General features: G+C 33.6%; 1 protein-coding gene across 1 annotated transcript in view; it reads right to left on the bottom strand.

The window, feature by feature from the left end:
- Positions 1-19,593, bottom strand: part of UGGT2 (UDP-glucose glycoprotein glucosyltransferase 2) — a 163,700-nt gene that overhangs the window by 101,439 nt on the left and 42,668 nt on the right. The window contains exons 7-12 of the mRNA XM_019663849.1: positions 19,206-19,278; positions 16,842-16,942; positions 12,777-12,876; positions 10,778-10,838; positions 7,273-7,364; positions 3,852-4,002 (exon numbers count right to left, since the gene is read on the bottom strand). Of these exons, the coding sequence (XP_019519394.1) occupies positions 3,852-4,002; positions 7,273-7,364; positions 10,778-10,838; positions 12,777-12,876; positions 16,842-16,942; positions 19,206-19,278 (578 nt within the window). The remainder of the gene's footprint in view (positions 1-3,851; positions 4,003-7,272; positions 7,365-10,777; positions 10,839-12,776; positions 12,877-16,841; positions 16,943-19,205; positions 19,279-19,593) is intronic.

Below are 19,593 nucleotides of genomic sequence, written 5' to 3'. Positions count from 1 at the left end.
ATTATAAATAAACAATAAATAAACAATAAATACATATCATATCGGGGGGTAGCAAATGTTATGATGCAAAAATAAAGCTTACGTGTGAGTTAATTTTTGCTGCTCTAACAGACCAAGCTGAAAAGGGTGCTGAGACCTCAGAGCTCTGCATTTTGTGCCAGCTAATTTTTTAAAGGTAAAGTCTCAGAAATAATTTTCTACTCAAAGCAGGCACTTTCCAAGTGGAAAAATAAAAGCGTTTAGTTGAGACATGAAACTTCCCTTAATATATGCAAAAAAAGATATTTTAAAAATTAAACTATTATCCAGCCTTGAAAAGGAATGAGATTCTGATACATGCTATGGCATGGATGAACCTTGAAGACATTATGTACAATGAAATGAATCAGGCATAAATGGATCAATAATGTATGATTCCACTTATCTGAAGTACTTTTAGAACAGGCAGATTCAGAGATGGAGAGTAGAACAGAGGTTCCTATGGGCGAGGGAACGGGAAGTTACTGTTTAATGAATACAGTGTCTGCTTAATATGATGATAAAGTTCTGGAGATGGATAATGGTGACAGTTGTAAAAAACTGTGACTGTCCCTAATGACACTGAACTTCACACTTAAAATAGTTAAAAGAGTCTCGCTTATGTTTTGTACATTTTACCTCAATAAAAAATTACTTTGTGACACTTTCAGAGAGAACTTCCCTAGTAAAGAATGTCTCTGGAGGTGTCCAAGAGTTAGGCAAGAGAGTAAAAGACTTCAAGCAGTATAGCAGAAAAATTCAGCCAAGGGAAATGTGACTCTGCAGAGGGTAGGGACAATGGGGATGGCACCAGGGCCTCCCCACAAGGACTGACTGTCCCCTATTGCCAACCTCAGAGGACCAGGATGTTATTTTATAAATGGAGCTGCAAAGTTTTTTATCGATCTATTTCTTATGTCCAGAAGAGCCTTGAAAATTATTTACTTCATTTTCTCAGTGTGACTCACACTCACAGCTTTCTTTTACAAATACTAAAAAGCATAAATGCTTAAAATAAAGGGCACAAAGTCTGAAGATTACTAACATGGTCATTCCTTTTTCTGATAAAATATTCTCAGGAAAGGTATCTATAATGGAGTCTACAGATATCTAAGTAAAAGTAACAACTAGCCAACTGAGAGAATATTGTCTAAAGAGTAGTAAAAACAGTTATAATGATCATTTGTAACAAGTTACTTAATGTTCTAGAAAATACGAGTGGTAACTAATGAGTCTGAGGGCTTTGATGTTCCGGGTGCTGCTATGGTTTCATGATTTTTAGATGGTGGATGAAATTTGTAAGTGGAAAGGCTGTTCAGGAAGGGCAAAAGTAACTATAATAACACATATTTCAGAGCGAATTCCTTAGATTTTTATATCAATTGGCAGGATGTTGAAAGGCTATTTTTTTCTTCTTAAAACCTTTTTTTTTTTTCTGATAATGTAAGTAATACATACCCTCTGTTAAAAGCTTGGAATTTACAGAAAAGTATAAAAAACAAAACTATTGATTTTATCACATCACTCATTAATAACATTTTGATGTATTTGCATCTGATCCTGTGTCTATCTTTTCACTTGATGATATCATATGACTATTTTTTACTTAACATGAGAATATAGCCATTGTACTTGATTATGAAAACATATTTACAAACAATTTTAATGTCTGGATAATGCTCGATAGTGTAGATATACAATTTACAACATTTCTCTGTTATATACATAACTTGTTTCTACTTTGTTTTAGAAACACAGAGTGATGATTCATATCTTTGGGTATAAAGATCTTTCTCCATTTCCTACTATTTCTCTATGATGGAATGAAATTATTAGATCAAAGTCTATGAACATTATAAGGGCACAGCAGCCGCAATATTTTAAAAGGCTGTGCCAATTAAGTCTCTTTCCATGTGTCCTTTTAGCCTTCTTTTATATCTTCTCAGTTAAGTTGCAGTTTTCATTATTAGTTATTAAGACTATTTTATTATACAGTCATTATTAAGATATCAAGGATTTAAATTTTTATGTTATGATGAATAAATCATTTTGTCATCCAAATGGTTTTTGGAAAAAAAGCTTTTGATCTGCTTACTGTCACTGCAAACACATTTTACTGAAGTCTAATTAATTGCGATGGCTTTCCTTGGGGAGCTTTAGTTACATAATTTAATGTCATGCAATACTTTCTTATTTCTAACAGTTATATATTTGATAATAATGTTAAATCACAATGGTGATATGAACATTTTTATATTATGTTGTAATTAGAATGCTCCCAGAGATTCACTGTTAAGAGTTACATTTTATCTTGGTTGGAAATAAATATTTATTTATTCATTCAAGGAATATTTATTTTTATTGAGTACCTACTAAAACCAGGGATATATTGGTGAGAGAAAAAAATATATAAAATTCCCACCTTCAAGAAGTTTAGTAGTCTAGACAAAACAAAGATATCAATGAATCACAGGATAAGTGAAAATTATAACTGTGCTAAGTATACAGAGATTGTAGTTCTATAACATATAATATGTATATGTATAAGAGGGAGGGATGGAAAGAGGGAGGTGGGAGAGAGAGAGAACAGAGAGAGGCACAGAGAGAGAGTTAATTCAGCAGGCCTGGGGCTGCTCACACCTGGCACATTCCCCAGAACAGCCTGTTTTTGTGATAAAGGTTCTCTAAGTTCTCCTGGTAACTGAGCTCTAGGAACGTTATGAATGACAGTTTCTGCATTCTTAGGGCCTTGCTGCAGCTGCAGCAGTTTAAGTATAGAGAGTTTTTACAAACAATATGCCTTATGATGAACACCTGCTTTTCCTTTGAGGGTCTGGAGCTTCGGCGACTGAGATCAGTCTCATAGCCATTATACTTGCATGCCTATATAACTTCCCCCTTCTCAGAGCCCTGAACTCCCAGGTGCAAGAGAGTAGGCTGCACTTTGCACGTATGTTACACACTAAATTAACTGTATCCTGTACAACTTCACTAGGGGTGGATTCTCGGAAGCTTGCACCTGGTTTTCTCTGGACTCCACCTCATGCCCTTTCTTCCTCTGCTGACATTACTTTGTATTCTTTGGCTCTAATAAATCATAACCACGACTATAACAATTTCTAGGCCTTTGGAATGTTTTTGGCAAATCACCAAACTTGATGGTGCTCTGGGGGACTTCTTGACACAGTGTATATCTGAAAAAAATCATCTAACAAGGAAAGCTTCTCTCAGGAAGTACTGTTTGGAGGTGAAGTCTGATAAAAATAAAAAAAAAAAGTGGACTGGACAGAGAGAGAAAATTTTCTTTCCAAGCATGAGATAAGGGATAGTGGCGAGGAGAATATTTCAGTCTAAGCACTGTATTTGTGCTTTTCGCCAGGGAGAGCAATGTGATTAGATCTGAAAAACTTTGTTCAGGCTATATAATGCACAGGCCGGAATGTGAGGAAGGCACTGAAAATGGTCTATGCGTGGCTTTCTTTAGATGAAGGTGGCCTTCTTATATCCCTCAGTTTTAACTATTTGGCGTTTTGCTGTTGCTATTGTTCATGTGGTTATTTGTTGTTCTTGTTTGTTTTGTTTTTATCTTTAAAGCTGGAAAGGATGCTGAAAGAGTAAGTGTTCTTGTGAGAAAACGCCAAGGATGTGAGGAAGGGAATAGAAGGTATAAGAGTGAGAGGGGATGAATCTGTCATTTTTCTTCTCATTGGGGCCCGCTACAACCCCTTTCAAAATGCTTAAAGACTGACAATTCTAAAGACTAACAATATTTGGTTTTATGTTGTCTTAAATCTACTAAAGGTTTTAAAACAAGGAATTATATGAGCACTTACCATTATTGAAGAGTGCCTAATATCTAAAACATAACTATTTTCCCAAACATGCGCATTTAATTTTAAAAATTTGCTCATATCTTCTCTGTTGATCCCAAGATTGCGAAGGCCATTCATCATTTTTCCTTCTAGTTTCAGCATATCCAAAATACTTTACATTTAAAGAAAAGAAAATGTTTAGTTCTGATTTGCCAACACTTTTTTTTAAATCCTTTAAGTTTATAGCTTTCTCAAAGCATTAGAAACAAGTTCCACTGGCATTTTTACTAATAGCAGAAAAAAATATATACTTAAATTAAACTCATGAACGAATCAGAGTTCTTCTAATTAGCTTTCCAGGTTAAAGTTATGTTGAGGGTTCTTTGTGTTTTGTTTTTAGTGGTTAACAAAATCTTATTATTTGAAAAATAAGACAACAAGCAACAAGGTATATTTATTATTATATTCCTATCAAAGAAGCGAGAATAGGCTCACCCCTGAGCAAGCCAAAAATGAAGGGGAAAATATAGGTCACTCTTTTGATAAATCTGCTACAAAAACAAGATCAAACATGACCTAAAACATAAAAATTTGGTAGAGAAAGCCTCACTAAAGCATGAAAATTCACATTTGTTTAGAATACATATAAAATTTCTAATTACATATATAATTGAATAGCTCTTAAAACACGATAGAAAGTATTATTGCTACAAACAACACAATCAATAAATAACCCTACTGACAAAAAGTTTGGGCAACTGATTCTTTAATCATTATTTATCAAGCTTGTACGTGCGCCAGACAGGTGCCAAGTACTTTTCAAACAGAGGTCCTCTGCCTCTCAAAACCGCCTCAGGAAGTCTCAAATTATGCCACTGAGGCTTAGACAGGTAAAGTGCCCTCCCCGTTCTGAGACAGTGGAGTGGTAGAGCTGGGGTATGGACTTTATAGAAATGCAGCGTTTCCCTGCATCTGTGAAGATAAGGCTTTACGGACTCTGGTCAAGTGTGTTCCTGTTTAAAAAGGTAAAAATTTATAGGTAAGAAAAAACTTCAGTACTTTTAAAATGAAGTGTTAACATTCGTATTTGTAATATTAACCTAAGTGCTCCATTAAAAAAAATCCAGTCATGGAAATCACTTCTCACTTCAGAAATGAATGGAATCGGAATAAAGCAATATATGGATTTTAGAGTACAGTTTTCAGAGAAAACTACAGAACTCCACATTTCTGTCTTGTTCACCTCTATACCCCAAATCCCGAGCATTTTTTATATAGTCTAGTAGGTACTCAGACACTTACTAAATTGAATTTCAATATTAATTTTATAATATTGAATTTAAATGTTGCTTGCATTAAAAATATATATATTTATAAGAGCCCCCCAAAATTCTGATCCAGGTAACTTCATTTAGATACAGAAAAATCTACATAAGTGGAGCTATCAAGACACCTTTGTTACTTCTTTCCTTCTGGTAATTATTTGTATGACCTTGCTCAAGCATGAACAGGTTGGCTATCAAAATGAGTAATATTCACTTTGTATCAGTTTCTGTCTGGTCAAACATGGGTTGAGGTGACTGCTTGGAGACAAAGATGTGTGAGCGGCTCTAAGGCAGATACATAGGACACCACTTACGGAACTCAACTTTCCTCAGTCCTAGCTACCTTTCTCCCTGATACTGCCTCCTACTGTCTCAGCCTCCCTGGCAGCGAGGCTCGGCTTGGGCACAGCCTTGATTGAAGGGATGCTGACCTAACCAATGGGAGCTCTGGCTCCTCCCACTATCTCAGGATCGGAGGAAGAAGGGCCAGGCCATGGCAAGTGGTATCAGTTCTCCACAACCCAAAAATGCAGTGAGACACAGGAGGTGAAAAGGAAGCAAAAAGTAATTACTCACTCTCCCATGTTTTCCCCCAAAGGGACAATTCTGAAGTACTAGTTGCATAGGATCTCTCTCTACCTCCAGGATTTAACTTCAGTAATGTGACATTTTCCTTCCTCTCCTCTTTCCCGTATCATATTGTTCCATTCACCAATCTCTTCACACTGATTTTACTGACATGTTCTGATCTTTTCCTGAGAACCTCTTTAACTGTTTATTTTGTACTAAAAATGTCAGAAGATATAAATATCCTCACATATTTTCTTTTCCACCTTTATGGGAATTATAGAAGCTACACTAGCAATCACTCAATGAAGAACAAAAATGTATCCCACGTCCTGCAGGTCACTAATACCAGTGGAGGAGCCAAGGGGCTGTATTTCTTGAATAACCTACAGCCTTTCTAAATTACACATCAAAATGTTCCTGTTATGAAAGTCTCCCCATACAATGCCACAGAAAACTTCCCACAATCTACCCACCATCTTACTGCTTCTTCTAAGCCTGTTCTCACTGTTTCTGAGCACAGATGTAACTCTTGTCCCTCTGAAGTTCACAGGCCAGGAGCTAACCCCTGCTCTACTCTATGTGTCGTGCTTACCCTATGTATCTTAGATTAACATTTTCCCAATAGTATGTCCAAGGATTCAACTAAATAAAGGGAAAAGCCCCATTTGAACTATCTACTTCTCAGTCTATCTATTTCCAAACTGGTAGGAAAATAAACATTTAATTAAAGTTCAATACAATTTATTCAACTGATTTAAAATGGAATATTTGAACTAAAGTATTATGTTTACTAAATTCATTTTATACTCTAAGTATTCACTTTTAGAGTACTTTAAGCTTCTCTTTAAAATAAACTGATTTCTCTGATTTTGGCCCAAGACTTTAATTTATGGGCCAGAGGCCATGATAAAGAAAAAGGCTATCTAATTCTGTCCTAGAGCATTTATTTTTTGAGAATATTTTTGACCTAATGAAATAGATAGCACCCTGCATTCTATAACTTCAAATTTCCTTTCTGACAAACACAAGTACTTGAATTCTTCCTGTTAATTTCTTTCTCCTGAAGAAACATCGCATGTTTTTCTCAGTTCCTTTCTGGACAGTAGAACTCATTGGCCGCTCAGCCCAGTGTCAAGGAACTTCCCTGATAAAAGGTAAACCTACTCTTCAATGAAAGAGTTTCAAGTAATGGGATAAGTATAGGTTTCTCATCTGAACAAATGTTTCCAAGGTCTCTCCTGGTTCTGACATTCTAAGACACTTAAGAGGGTGTTCTACAAATACAATTAAAAACATGTATTTGAAGGAATGGCTGGTTAGCTCAGTTGGTTAGAACATGGTGTTGATAACACCAAGATTGCCTGGGCCACTGCGAGCTGCGCCCTCCTTAAAAAAAAAAAAACAACAAAAAAATACCAAAACCCACCCCCCCAAACATGTATTTGCTTTACCTTTAAAGTGATTATTTGCATTTTGACAAATACTAAATTCAAGACAGTATTTACCTTTATATAAACCATAGTTTATATCAATAATTCAATACTTACCTAAAAGGATCATAATCGTCCATATCAACACGAAGTCCATTTATATATAGACAAGCATCACCTGGCTGAATTTCAAACCTATTGTGAAGATCCTTGAAATAGCAGAATAATAGTTAACCAAGTCATATAACAAGAGCGATCTGTCAGGAGTCTGCAAACTTCCTATAGTCAGATAGTAAATATTTTAGGCTTTGTCAGCCATGTCATCTCTGTTGCAATCACTCAACTCTGCCCCTGGAGCATGGGAGCAGCCATAGACAACAGACAAACAAATGGGCATGACTAAGTTCCAAGAAAACTTTTATTTATAAAAACAGGTAGCAGGTCAGATTTGGCCTGCAGGTGGGAAGTAGTTTGCCCACCCCAATCTAGTGATGGGAATCAGATGATCGGTCAGAGACACAAATACTTGAATGTTTTGATGTTGTAATACGTGATATTAAGGTTCTAATGCTACAACAATTACTTATCTACATTTTATATTGTGTATGAATATGCGTATGTGCGTGCACACACTGGCACATTCCTATTCTTTGCTATCCAAGGACTCAAAACTTTGGTGTATGTGTAAATATTTGGAGATCACTCTAATTTCATGAAGGTTTCCAAAGCAGTGTTTCAATGTCATGTCTTGTCTTTTCATTCATTAACTATGTCTCCAGTGCCTACTGTGTACTAGAAATAATGCCAGGCACTAGAGCAGTAACTAAAGTAAAAAAGGCTATGCCCTTGGCAGTATGGCACAGTTAAGATAAGGTGAGGGAGTCAGATCTACTTTAAATCTTAGTCTTGCTACTTACTAGTGACAAGATTTGGGCAAATTTACTTAGTTTCCCTAAGCTTCAGTTTCCTCATCTGTAAAATGGAGTAGTTATATCTCACTGGTTTGTTATAAAGTTTAAATATAATATATACCTGTGTCTAGTCACATTCACAGCACTCATACATGAAGCTCTCATAATTACTATTATCAGGGTAGGCAAATTTGTTCAAAGGGAAAAACAGTTTTAAAATAGTGCATTTCAATGTGATCACATGACAAGTGACCTAATCTGGGAAAGCAGATGAAGCAACTAACTTGAAGAGATCCAGAGAAGGCTTGACAGAGGTAAATTTTTCTGTACGGTTATCACCCACCATGACAAGCAAGTTACATACAGAGAGGGAGGAGGAGGAGCTAAATTTGTGACAGGAGAGAAAATATTTCCGCTAGATTTATGCAGAATACTGGCAAGAGAGTAAACCCTAACATGAGACGGTTCATAGGAAAAATATTGACTTGTCTTTAACCACTTATGTACCTTTCTATCAAATAGTTACTTATTCTAAGAATCTATTCTAACTTCAAAGTCTGCAGTGAATTTGTTGTCTATTTTCCCAAAACTTACACTGCACCATCGCACACATTGTCTCAAGCTTTCCCAGCACTTCATTTTGTGCTGGGAAATCTCAACTGTAAGTAGAATGCGTATCAGGCACACAGACCTATACTGAATTGGTGATTCCCGCAAGAATACTTATGCTCGGTACAATGCCTTGAACAAAGAAGATGCTCAAAAAGAGTAATAAATTGAATCAGTCAACCTGCTTGCTGAAATTCTGTCAGTGTATTGGAGACTGGTACTGACAAACTTTTTCTCCTTCCCCTCAGAGAGGTGGCCTTAAATCCTGGTAAATTGCCCTAACTGTATGATTTCAGGTAGTGTTTCTCAAATCAAGGGGTAAGAATTCAGTTTCCAGAAATATGATGAACCAGACATCCCCAAATCCTCCCTCTAAAAGCAAACAGCAAAAATGCTGGATTAAAATATTAATAATGCCCTCTAAATGAATGGTTTAGCTTTTCAAAGTAAAGACTTCACCTAAGTGCAGAGAAGCAGGAGGAATAGGAGTCCAAGGATGTAAACAATTTTTGGTGGCCTAAAGCTTAGGTTTTTAAGGGTTAGTCTCAAAAAGACTGGAAGCAAAGCCTTGGGCTCACCCAGGGCAGGGAGCAGGATTAGAGAGAGCCTTGTGCACACAAAGAAGTGCTACATTCACAGTGAAAAGGCGACCTAGAAAACAAAGTGCCCTGCAGAAACAGCATAGAAACTTGCTGATCCCACCTTGGCTCTTAGTGGAGGAAGAACAAATCTTCCATAAAAATTCCTTGCCTCTTATTTATTCATATGGGTTTGAGGTTAGATTTCACAAACTTTCACAAAAAAGACACACAAAGTTTTTATTTAATGTGAAGTAAGTTGGGAGTATTCTTAGCCTTCGAGCAGAAAAAAATACAGACCCCCCAGTGAAGAAATATGACTCCATTTAAAAAAAGAGGGAACAATTTATTGCAACATATCCCTTTAACAACCAATGGAGCTGGCCCATTACCTGAAGCTAAACATTTCCAATTCATTGGATCGCAGAAGACTGGCTGAGCTCCACAATGGAAAACTGGTTTATAAACATGTCTGGAGATCCCTAAGCTGAAACTATATGCATTCTAATTTTAAAATCTGATGTCAAATCTGCTATAAATCTTAATATAGGCAGGTTTTTAAATTCAGGATGTGAAAAAGAAGATTCTACAAGTAGAGAGCTTACTATCCCAGTGTGACAGGCACTGTTGGCACCATCTCTAACCTATTTCTCCTCTGCTTGCCCCAATTACATAGAAAAGTAACTTTTCTCCCCTCCCTTGCAGCTAGGGATACCCACAGTACAAAAGTTTGGCCAAAGAGATGGAAGTCAAAGTTGGCTGAAGAGTTCCAGGAAGGTTTTAGTGAGGATGAATGTGGTTGATACCATCTTCCTGTCTCTTTCTCTTTTGCATTCAGATAAGAAGTCTGGAGCTGTGGCAGCCATTTTGCAACCATCAAAAGAAAAAACTATGTATGTGGTTTTTATGTGAGAAAAATAAACTACTTTTTGGGGCCCTGTGCATCTGGTACCGTATTACTTAAAGGCAAACTTTAAGTAATTTTTTACTTTTTATTACAAAGTCCTATGTAATAAAGCCAGGCAATGTTCTAAGCACTTTACAAGTATTAAGACAATTATGATCATTTGGGATAGTAAGGTAATTTAAGAAACCATGTGGCAGAATCTTAGCAAACTACTAAACCATTGTGTCCTACATGCTATAAGATACTAGTAATGTTCCAGTGGTCTAAACTTGATATGGTCTTCATAAACGTCTAAGCAAAACTAATTATGAGAAACAGAATAATTACATCATAACCTCTAGTCTTTATCCTGTGAAGAAAACCATGCTGTGTGGGCAACAGGCTTGGAGTATAGGGTGAATGAGGAAGCAATTAGAATCTATGTCAGAAAAGACTGGCTAGAGTCACAGACTGTATGCTATATAAAGTAGGCAACACAAAACTGGAAAAACCTGACCTGTTTTAATAATCAAAAAGTACAAATTAATATTTTAATTTTGGTATGAAAATTGAAGATCCAAAGTATGAGACAGCGATATTGGTGTAGTAAATTTTTCGAAAAAGGAATTCAAACAAACCTTTTGATTTTCCTGTATTTCCTTCCTCAGATGTTGATTTACAGCAATTCTGGTCAGAGATCTGGGAAAATAAATACTGATATAACTCATTCTTCCTTAAATGTTCAGGGCTAATCTATAATTTTATGTAATATAATACAAAGAAATTTTGTATGAAATTACCAATGTCTTCATATGTGTCAGTGCAAACGGAATTTTCAGAATATTTGTACATTAAGAATTTTGGATAGCCTGGGATCTTTACCAGAGTACATAAGTTCTACAATACTGATAATATTGACTTCACATATTCACTCTTGAAGAGTTTATAATTATAATTCCCTTATAATTTAAAGACAGCAGAAATTTAAAAAATAAGTCTATTACTTGACTTGATAATTCCTAAGAATGCTTAATTAGTCACACATCTGTCAATTATGCATAGAAAAAAATGATTTAAAAATTAAAAGATTGTTAATGTAAAATTTTGCTTTAATTAAAACTCAAGCAAAAAGGTGTATCTTAAAACAACGCACAATAAGTGTGTATTATTTCCTAAAGTTTGATAGCATTTGAGAGAAATTACAACTGAAAATTTGACAATGCAATTTTTCATTCATTTAGCAAATATTCTATTTCAAAAAACATCTACTGATTGTCTACCAAGTGGCTTTAGAGATATGCTCAAGTCTACAATTTAGCCATCAAGCAGTGTTAACATAGTTTGCAAATTTTCTTTAATGATCAACCACAAATTATGATTAGAGTTTAACAACAGAACCCCTGAATAGTACTGACTTACTGTCAAAGAGCAAATCCACTGTCTTCTTATAGCTTAAAATTATTTTACTTTATTTGTATTTGACTAGTAATTTCAAAAGCTACTGTTAATAAATAGCTGTGTGGCTAAACATAATATTTATACAGATATGCATATATTTCATATTTTAGAATATAAACAATGAATTCTCAAGTTCTTGACTATTTAAAATTGGCTAAAAGAGTCATATAGATATATTCATTTTTAACCTGTAAACAAAATGACAAATCTCTCTACTTTCAGGGTACCATGTAAAGGTTCTTAGTATCTTGTGGTCAACTATGTACTATTTACTTATCTTACAAAGGTAAATAATATCTAGATTTAAGATTAAGTAAGTTGGAAAAATGTACAAAACAGGGCTTGAGACAAACAGAGGCCTAGCAATAATCCACTGCTTAAGGAGGGATGCTGACAGCACAAGGATGCTCTCCAATTCCTCTCAATAAAACACTCTTGTTGATGTTGTAATATAAATCAACTTATTTTATATTTTATTGGTTGCTTATAATTTTATATTCTGTCATTCCTGACCCAAATACAAATGGATCAAAGTCTTGTTATTTTGTCAATCCTTACAATACATGGTGACCTGAACTGTGTGTACTGGTAACTTTTAGATACACAAATATAGTATCTGTTGAACTGGGAGATGTGTTAAATGTAACATTAGTATTTCTGGAAGCAGTTCAGTTAATTATCCTATTGGCAAAAAAGCATTGCACAAAATATTCCATACAATTAAGACATTACTAATTATCTGGAATCTGAAAGGGCAAGAAGATAATTTGGCTTTCCTTTGGGCACAGATCCATTTAGAATAATACTTTTCATCATCCTCCATAGGGGACAAAAAATACTCCCTTTTTATTTATTACATAAACAAGTTTATTCTTGGATTATCATGTCCCACTGTTTATATTTAAATATATATATTTCAAATGAACTATTTCTTCCTTTCCATTTGCCTCTAATCCAAGAATTCTATTTTGTAGTATGTACACACATATGTGCATAAGCCAATATTTGGCTCTAGTAAAAAAAACCAATATACATAATGAAGAAAGGCCCTGATTTCATGAACACTACATATACTAGAATTAATTGACATCATTATGTTAAATGAAATCAGCTATTTTCATAAAATTTATTTAATAGAAAGAGTTCTGGCTATAATCAAACAAATAAACTTTACTATACCTGGCTTTTATGGGGAAGTTCTGTGAGATGTCTTTCATTAACTTTATGGCATCATAAACTGGAGTGGACATTATTTGAGAAGCTGCTTGAAAACTAAGATCTGGAAGGGAAAAAAACATCATTAAGGAGTCTAATATCCCAGGCCTTTATAGACATTCCCAAGTAATTTAAATAATTTACTCAGCCCTTCTTGACATATGAGTATATTTATATATAGACATGTTAACATTCTTATAATTAGCATTTTTCAAAAGTTTTAAATGGAAAGCTATTGCTTATTTCCAATTAAGGTAAGATTATCATTTAATACATAATATGTTTTCCACAAATTACAGTATAACTTCAGGAAGAGATATATGAAAAGAAATGCTGATGCAAAGTTATATTTTCTATATTTACATTAAATGAAACAGGCAAGAAAAAGCTTTGATAAAAAGAAAAACAAGAGGAAAGAAAAGAATTTGAAGAGCCAATTCCAAAAAGAACTTTAAAAAAGACCCAATGTGTTTAACTCAGTAAATAGGAAACATTCAATTTCTCTTTCAGTATTGTTCCACCTTTATACTACAATAAAAATAGAACCTTTAAACTTAGCATTATTTTACCTGAAATGACAGTTCTGTGGAAAGAAAAATACATGGGCTTACTTAATAACTTAGTCTCCAATATTTTAGAAGCAGAGTAGAACTTAAATGTTTTCACCAAAAAAAGTACCTGATACATAAGTTGATGCTCAACAAACAGTGATGAATGAATGAGTGAACGAACAGTAAAATAACAAATAAGGTCCTTTTATGTTTCTTATTATTCTATTGCTATCAAAGGCATTCATTCATAAGCAACATAATTTTTACTGGTGTTATATATTTAGAAATGTCATTACCTCTATGATTGATATGGTATAACAACTTACAAAACAGTATTTCTTTTGAGGAAAGTATGTGATCAAACATGTTGCCTGGCAGCATGTGGCTGCACAATGTTATACTTAAAAACAGTACAATATAGCAGTAAAGAAAGAATTTAGGCTCTAAAATTAGACAGACCTGCTCATTTTAGGTATCCCTGAGATGTGCTTTCTCAGTTTTGTGACCTTGGACTAGTTTTCTCATTTGGAAGAGGGGGATATCTACCTTACAAGAGTTTTTGTTTGTTTATTTTGTTTGTTTTATAAATTAACTTTGGATAATGCATATAAAGAGCATATTATTGTGTCAAATGCATAGTACTGGCTAATATTTTTATCATCATCAATCACTACCATTATCGTCATTATGGACAACTATCTTTTTACCCAGGTTTGATACCATAACTAGTCTTTTAATACTTTTTTATAACATGCATGTAATTCTTCTTCACATGACCTATTTTCTGCATGTAATTTATTTGAAAGCCTCTGAAAATTCACTTAAGAAATCTGAGTGTAAATAACAAGTAAAGGAATAAAATATTATCAGGCTCAATTAACATTTTTTGCTTTTTTCCTAAACTGTTCCATACCTAAATGACTCATAATTTGCTATTTAAGTCCTATACTTTGCCTATGAAATCTAGATCCCCCTATTTAACTACCTTCTTTTTTTTTTTTTTTAAGCTGAGCCATCCTGCCACCTGTTGGCAGCTCAGCGGCTGCTCAGCTGGGGCCGGGACTCGAACCGCTGTTGCTCAGAGCTCAAACTCTTGAGCGAGCTCTTAACCAACTGAGCCACTCGGCCGGCCCTTAACTGCCTTCTTGGTTTTACCACTTGGACTTCAAAAGCAGCATGTATATAACAAATTTGTGATATTCTTGCCCCATCTTTGCCCCAGTGTGGTCCTCTTTAATCTTCTCTTTTCAGCAAATGCCATTATTGTCCATCCAGCTGGGCAAATCATGAATCTAGCTGTTGTCTTTGATATCGCCTTCTCTTTCACACTATTATCCAAACTCTCACAAAGGTCTTTGATAGTCTCTCCAAATAACCCACCCTCAAATTTATTCCAAACCCTCCTTAAATCTCAATCCAATCACCAGTTCTAGAGGAAGCCTCTCCTTTCTGTTCCCTCTTCCCTGCCCCACCCCACCAGCTCAGATCTTCCTGGCAAATACCCTTCTTTAATCTACCTAACTTTACTTTGCAACACTTAAAATGATAGTTTTTACATTGGTTCTTTATTTATATTTATCTAAGATCCTTTGAAGAAATGCGGTACATTTTAACTTGCCATTTTATCTTCAGAATTGAATGGTTTTCAAAATATTAGTTGGAACCCATTAGTGAAATCAGAATAATGAGTAAAGTTTTTTTTGTTTTTCTAATGAAATAGGGTAGAATAAAAGAAAATTTTGTCACAGTTACTAAAATGTATTAATAGTAAACATACTGTATGCTGAAGATCTTTTTAGTTTTGAGCATATCTATGTATTCATACATTATATACTTGTGTATGGGCCTTGATGTAAAATATATTTCCTACTGTAGGTCTCAGCCAAAAATTGTAAAACCATGGATGTAGGGATATGACTGACACCTAAGACATTCAGTAAATATTTGTTAAATCAATCAAAAAGAAAGAAAAAGCTATTGACTGCTTTGTCTTTCCTGAAAACTTATTTCCTTTAGCATCTGCAATGGATTCTTCCATATCTCAACATTCTACTCTGTCTTCTCCATGGGCTGCACTGTCCTACGAGGCTGAGCACCACAGCACCCTCCATCACTTACCATTAGAACCCCCTCCTTTTCAAAATCTTTATGCTATGACTTTCAACTTTAAATCCTCTCTTTTTAGCTTAAGGACTTTATAATCACCCCATTACTGGCCCTCATCATCTGACTGTCACAATCACGTCAAGTCATTTTTTAACGCCAGTCTCATTATTTCTGAGCCTAATATTCAACCCAATTACCTACTTACATGTTTTGTATTCTCTCTATTCAGGCTCAAGGCTGAAAATCTTAAAGCCATCTTTGACTTCTTTTGTCTCCTGAATATTTGCCCAATCGAGCCTTCCTTTCTATGCCTCTACCATAGTCATGGTTCAACCTCTTATTACACTATTTCAATGATGTCTTAGATTTCCTGTTTCTAGTCCACTCAAATCTATCTTACACAGACACTAGGAGGGCTAATTAAAACTAAGCTGCCTACACATGTTCTCTGCTTACGAGCCTTTAAAAGCACCCTATCACTAACAATTTCCTAAAGTATGGGTCTCTTGGAGAACATTTTGAAGGAGAAGGTGGTAGACTGGTGCTTGCCTACAGCTGGAGGAGTTGGGAGAAATTGGGAGTGACTGCTAATGGATACATTACTTTCTTTTTGGAGTGATGAAAATACTCTAAAATTGTCTGTGGTGACAGTCAAAGAACTCTGAAAATATACTAAAACCCACTGAATAGTATACTTTAAATGAGTGAATTGTATAGTATGCCAGTTATATCTCAATAAACTGTTATATTTTAAAAAGTTGATGAGAGATGTGATAAGTTATTATGGATTACACAGGAAAACATGTCCTACCAATGACCTATGAAACATTACAAATAATAACAAAGACAATTACAAACTGAAAAGAACTTATAATTCAATCCAAATTAAATTACGGTCACAAAATATCTGCCTATAAAATGTCACCACAGAAGCTATTCTAAGCTAACAGTAAACCATGCAATGGTCTATTAAGATCGAATTTTTACATGGAAGAAAACTATTAGCTCTGATTTCTCCTAACTTACCAGTTAGGATTTTTAATCAATGTTATGGTTTCCCTAAAATGAAATTTAATACTTCAGGTGAATCTATAAGATAAATCAGTGTATACTTTAAAAATGATTAGATAATATTAAAGAACTACATTTTATATAATTTTAAGTCTTGTAAACATAAAAATATGTTTTGCTTGATGGATAATCTTTTCAATAAATATTTATTTCCATAAAAAGTAATATAATTATTTTACTCACATCATAGTAATTATTGTTGTCTATAAAAATAATTTACATCATGTTACATAAAATTTTGTTTTAGAAAATAGAGATCAGTTACCAAAATGCTGTGTTAAAGTAGACCAAAATACTATACCTTGTAGTTCCCAGACTTTCAAAGGCATCATTTCTTTGTTACTCTCAATCAGGTATTTTTGGAATGCTGTCAGATTATCTCTAAGATCTGAGTATCTTTCTCTGCATTAGAATATTAAGTAATGTAAATTATCATCACAAATCATTATACAAGTAGTATATTTTTGAAATTAAGTCTTCTAAATAAGTAGACACAAACTAATTGCTCATCATTAAGATAATAAATCATGATGCAACTATATCTGCAGAACAGAAAAATAAATAATGGAGATATATATGTCTATCTTTTTCAACATATTACACAAAACAATACAAAACTGGAAGGATGTATTTATTCTCAATTGTTAACATTACCTATAAGGAATCCAAGGGCGGGGCAAAATTATTAGTTTTATGTTATATACTTTTTATTTTATTATTTTATAAATTACAAGTACTGCTTTTATAATTTAAAATGAAAACAATTTTATAAGGAAAGATATTAATGCTTCCTATACAGTCTTAGAGCTTACTCTATTTCTGAAAAGTTCCATGTTTGAAACATAGAAATTTAAGATAATTTTGCCTAATGTTAAACACATCTAGGTATCCTCCAGAGTGCACCAAATAATAATAAAGTAGTATGACATCTTACTATATATATATATATAAAATCTAAAGTATAATCTTTCTTCTATCTCTCATGAAATCAAGACATAGTGCTATTTCAGATTTAAAAATTCTTTTTAAAATAACCTTAGCTATCATCACAACTTATAAAACACATTTTCAGCAGTAAAGAGAAATGAGGATTTTAAAACATGAAATGAAAAATAAATACACAGAACATATATACAGAAATGCATTAATCTTATAGCTAAAAATACACCAGTGTCAATATCTTACAATTTGTTTACAATGTGGAACCATATTTTGAAAATGAATCAAGACTGACTATGACCTGTTCTTACAGTGAAAAAGCAATGAACCTTCTGAGACTACAAATTATATTAACCCCTCATTTCTCAAAATTTTAAGATACAGAGTAATATTAAGTTTATAAGAGCTATTATATTGTTTTTCATATTTAATCATAATCTTAATGGTAATACGTTAAAGCAAAGGTTGTTTTTTTGTTTGTTTTCTATTGCCTAAGTCATTTGAGTAACTGTGTAAGAACTAACTTTGAGTATTTTCTCTTTTAAAAAACTAATAACCCAGGGTTCCAAAGGCTTTTTGGAGGATGCACAATTTATTTCCATAAAATATTATGTTTGAAAAAGAACTATGGATTCCAAGATGTTGAGACACAGCTGAAAATGGAATAAGAAATGTAATGTTATCTACTCAATACTTCACTTAGAATAAATCTGTTTTGCAAGATGTATTAACTTTTTAAGGCCACTAGTATACTGCTGGCCAGTATACTTTAGAAATATAACTCAGTCATCTCTATAAATTAGCAGTCTCCAAAAATGTTCCCCTCACTCCGTAGTGATCTACTCATCAGCAGTGTCCTAAGTTTCCTTTATAAATACTTGTAATACTAAACATGTACTAAAGATATTATAAAACAGTCCTTTTCTTTTAATAATTCTGCCTTTATATTGGAATCACAAACTTTACCTTCTTGTAAATAAGAAAGCACACATGAAACTACAACAATCCCCATTCATGAATATTCAGAGAGCACTCACCATCCTATCCCTTGTCTTCAATCAATGATGCAAGAAAAAAAAAGGGGGGCATAACTTTAATTTTTGAAAGGTTACTTACATATGGCTATGAAATCAAAACTAGATGTTAAAAGGTTCTCAATATGGTAATCCATGGCACAAAAATTTAGATAAATAAATATTTTCTCTTCTTTGGAGGCATAAAAATTTTAATTTTTCCATTCTAAAGATCCAATATTAACCATGATTTTTGTAATCCATTGGACCTATAAATGATTCTATAAAGTTTTGTTTTAGTTTTTTGCCAAAGATAACTTTGATAATTTTCAATTCCTGTTTCTGTAATCATACTCATACTGTCGAATTAGTGATTATTTTTCAATTTTGTGCTTTGTATTAACTGTGTATTACTTTTGTCATAAATAAAAACAATTATATGTATATTTTTTAAATGTGAAAATATGCCAACAAAGTATATTGGATTACCATATTTTCTCGTGTATAATGTGTACTTTTTTGCCCAAATTTGTGAGGGAAAAATAAAGATGCACATTATACATGGGTAGTACTAATTCTGTTTCCCTGAAAATTTGGGCCAAAAATATGGGTGTGCATTATACACAGGAGAGCATTACACGGCAAAATGCAGTAATTCCTTTAAAAACAAGCTTAAGAGTATAGGAATACATTTCATTTCATTTCAGACCTACTTTAGTTTCCCAAAGAGAAATCCTTGAACTTCATTTGTTTCAGTCTCATCTTCTACAGTACTATTAGTTATGGCTATATTTTGGAAACAAAAACAAAATCAAACAAAAATATTTTCAGACTGGGAAAGAAATATGTAATTGAATATTAGAAGAACTCAAAATGAAATTAAATTCCATTTGTTTTACCTTATTTTTTCTTCATAAATCAGCTTAATGATACATGCAAATACACATGCTTGTATACACATGAGTGTGATCTGTCTTTTTATTTTTATTTATTTATTTTTTATTTTTTTATTTTTTTTTATTGTTAGTTTCAGGTGTACAGAACAATGAAACAGTTACCCTTTTCACCCTCACAAAGTAACAACCCCCCTCCCCCCATGTA

The sequence above is a fragment of the Hipposideros armiger genome, unplaced genomic scaffold (genome assembly GCF_001890085.2).
Source record: "Hipposideros armiger isolate ML-2016 unplaced genomic scaffold, ASM189008v1 scaffold_407, whole genome shotgun sequence".
Classification (NCBI taxonomy): domain Eukaryota; kingdom Metazoa; phylum Chordata; class Mammalia; order Chiroptera; family Hipposideridae; genus Hipposideros; species Hipposideros armiger.
The sequence above is the reverse complement of the archived record's forward strand: the minus strand, read 5'-3'. Positions and strand labels throughout refer to the sequence as shown.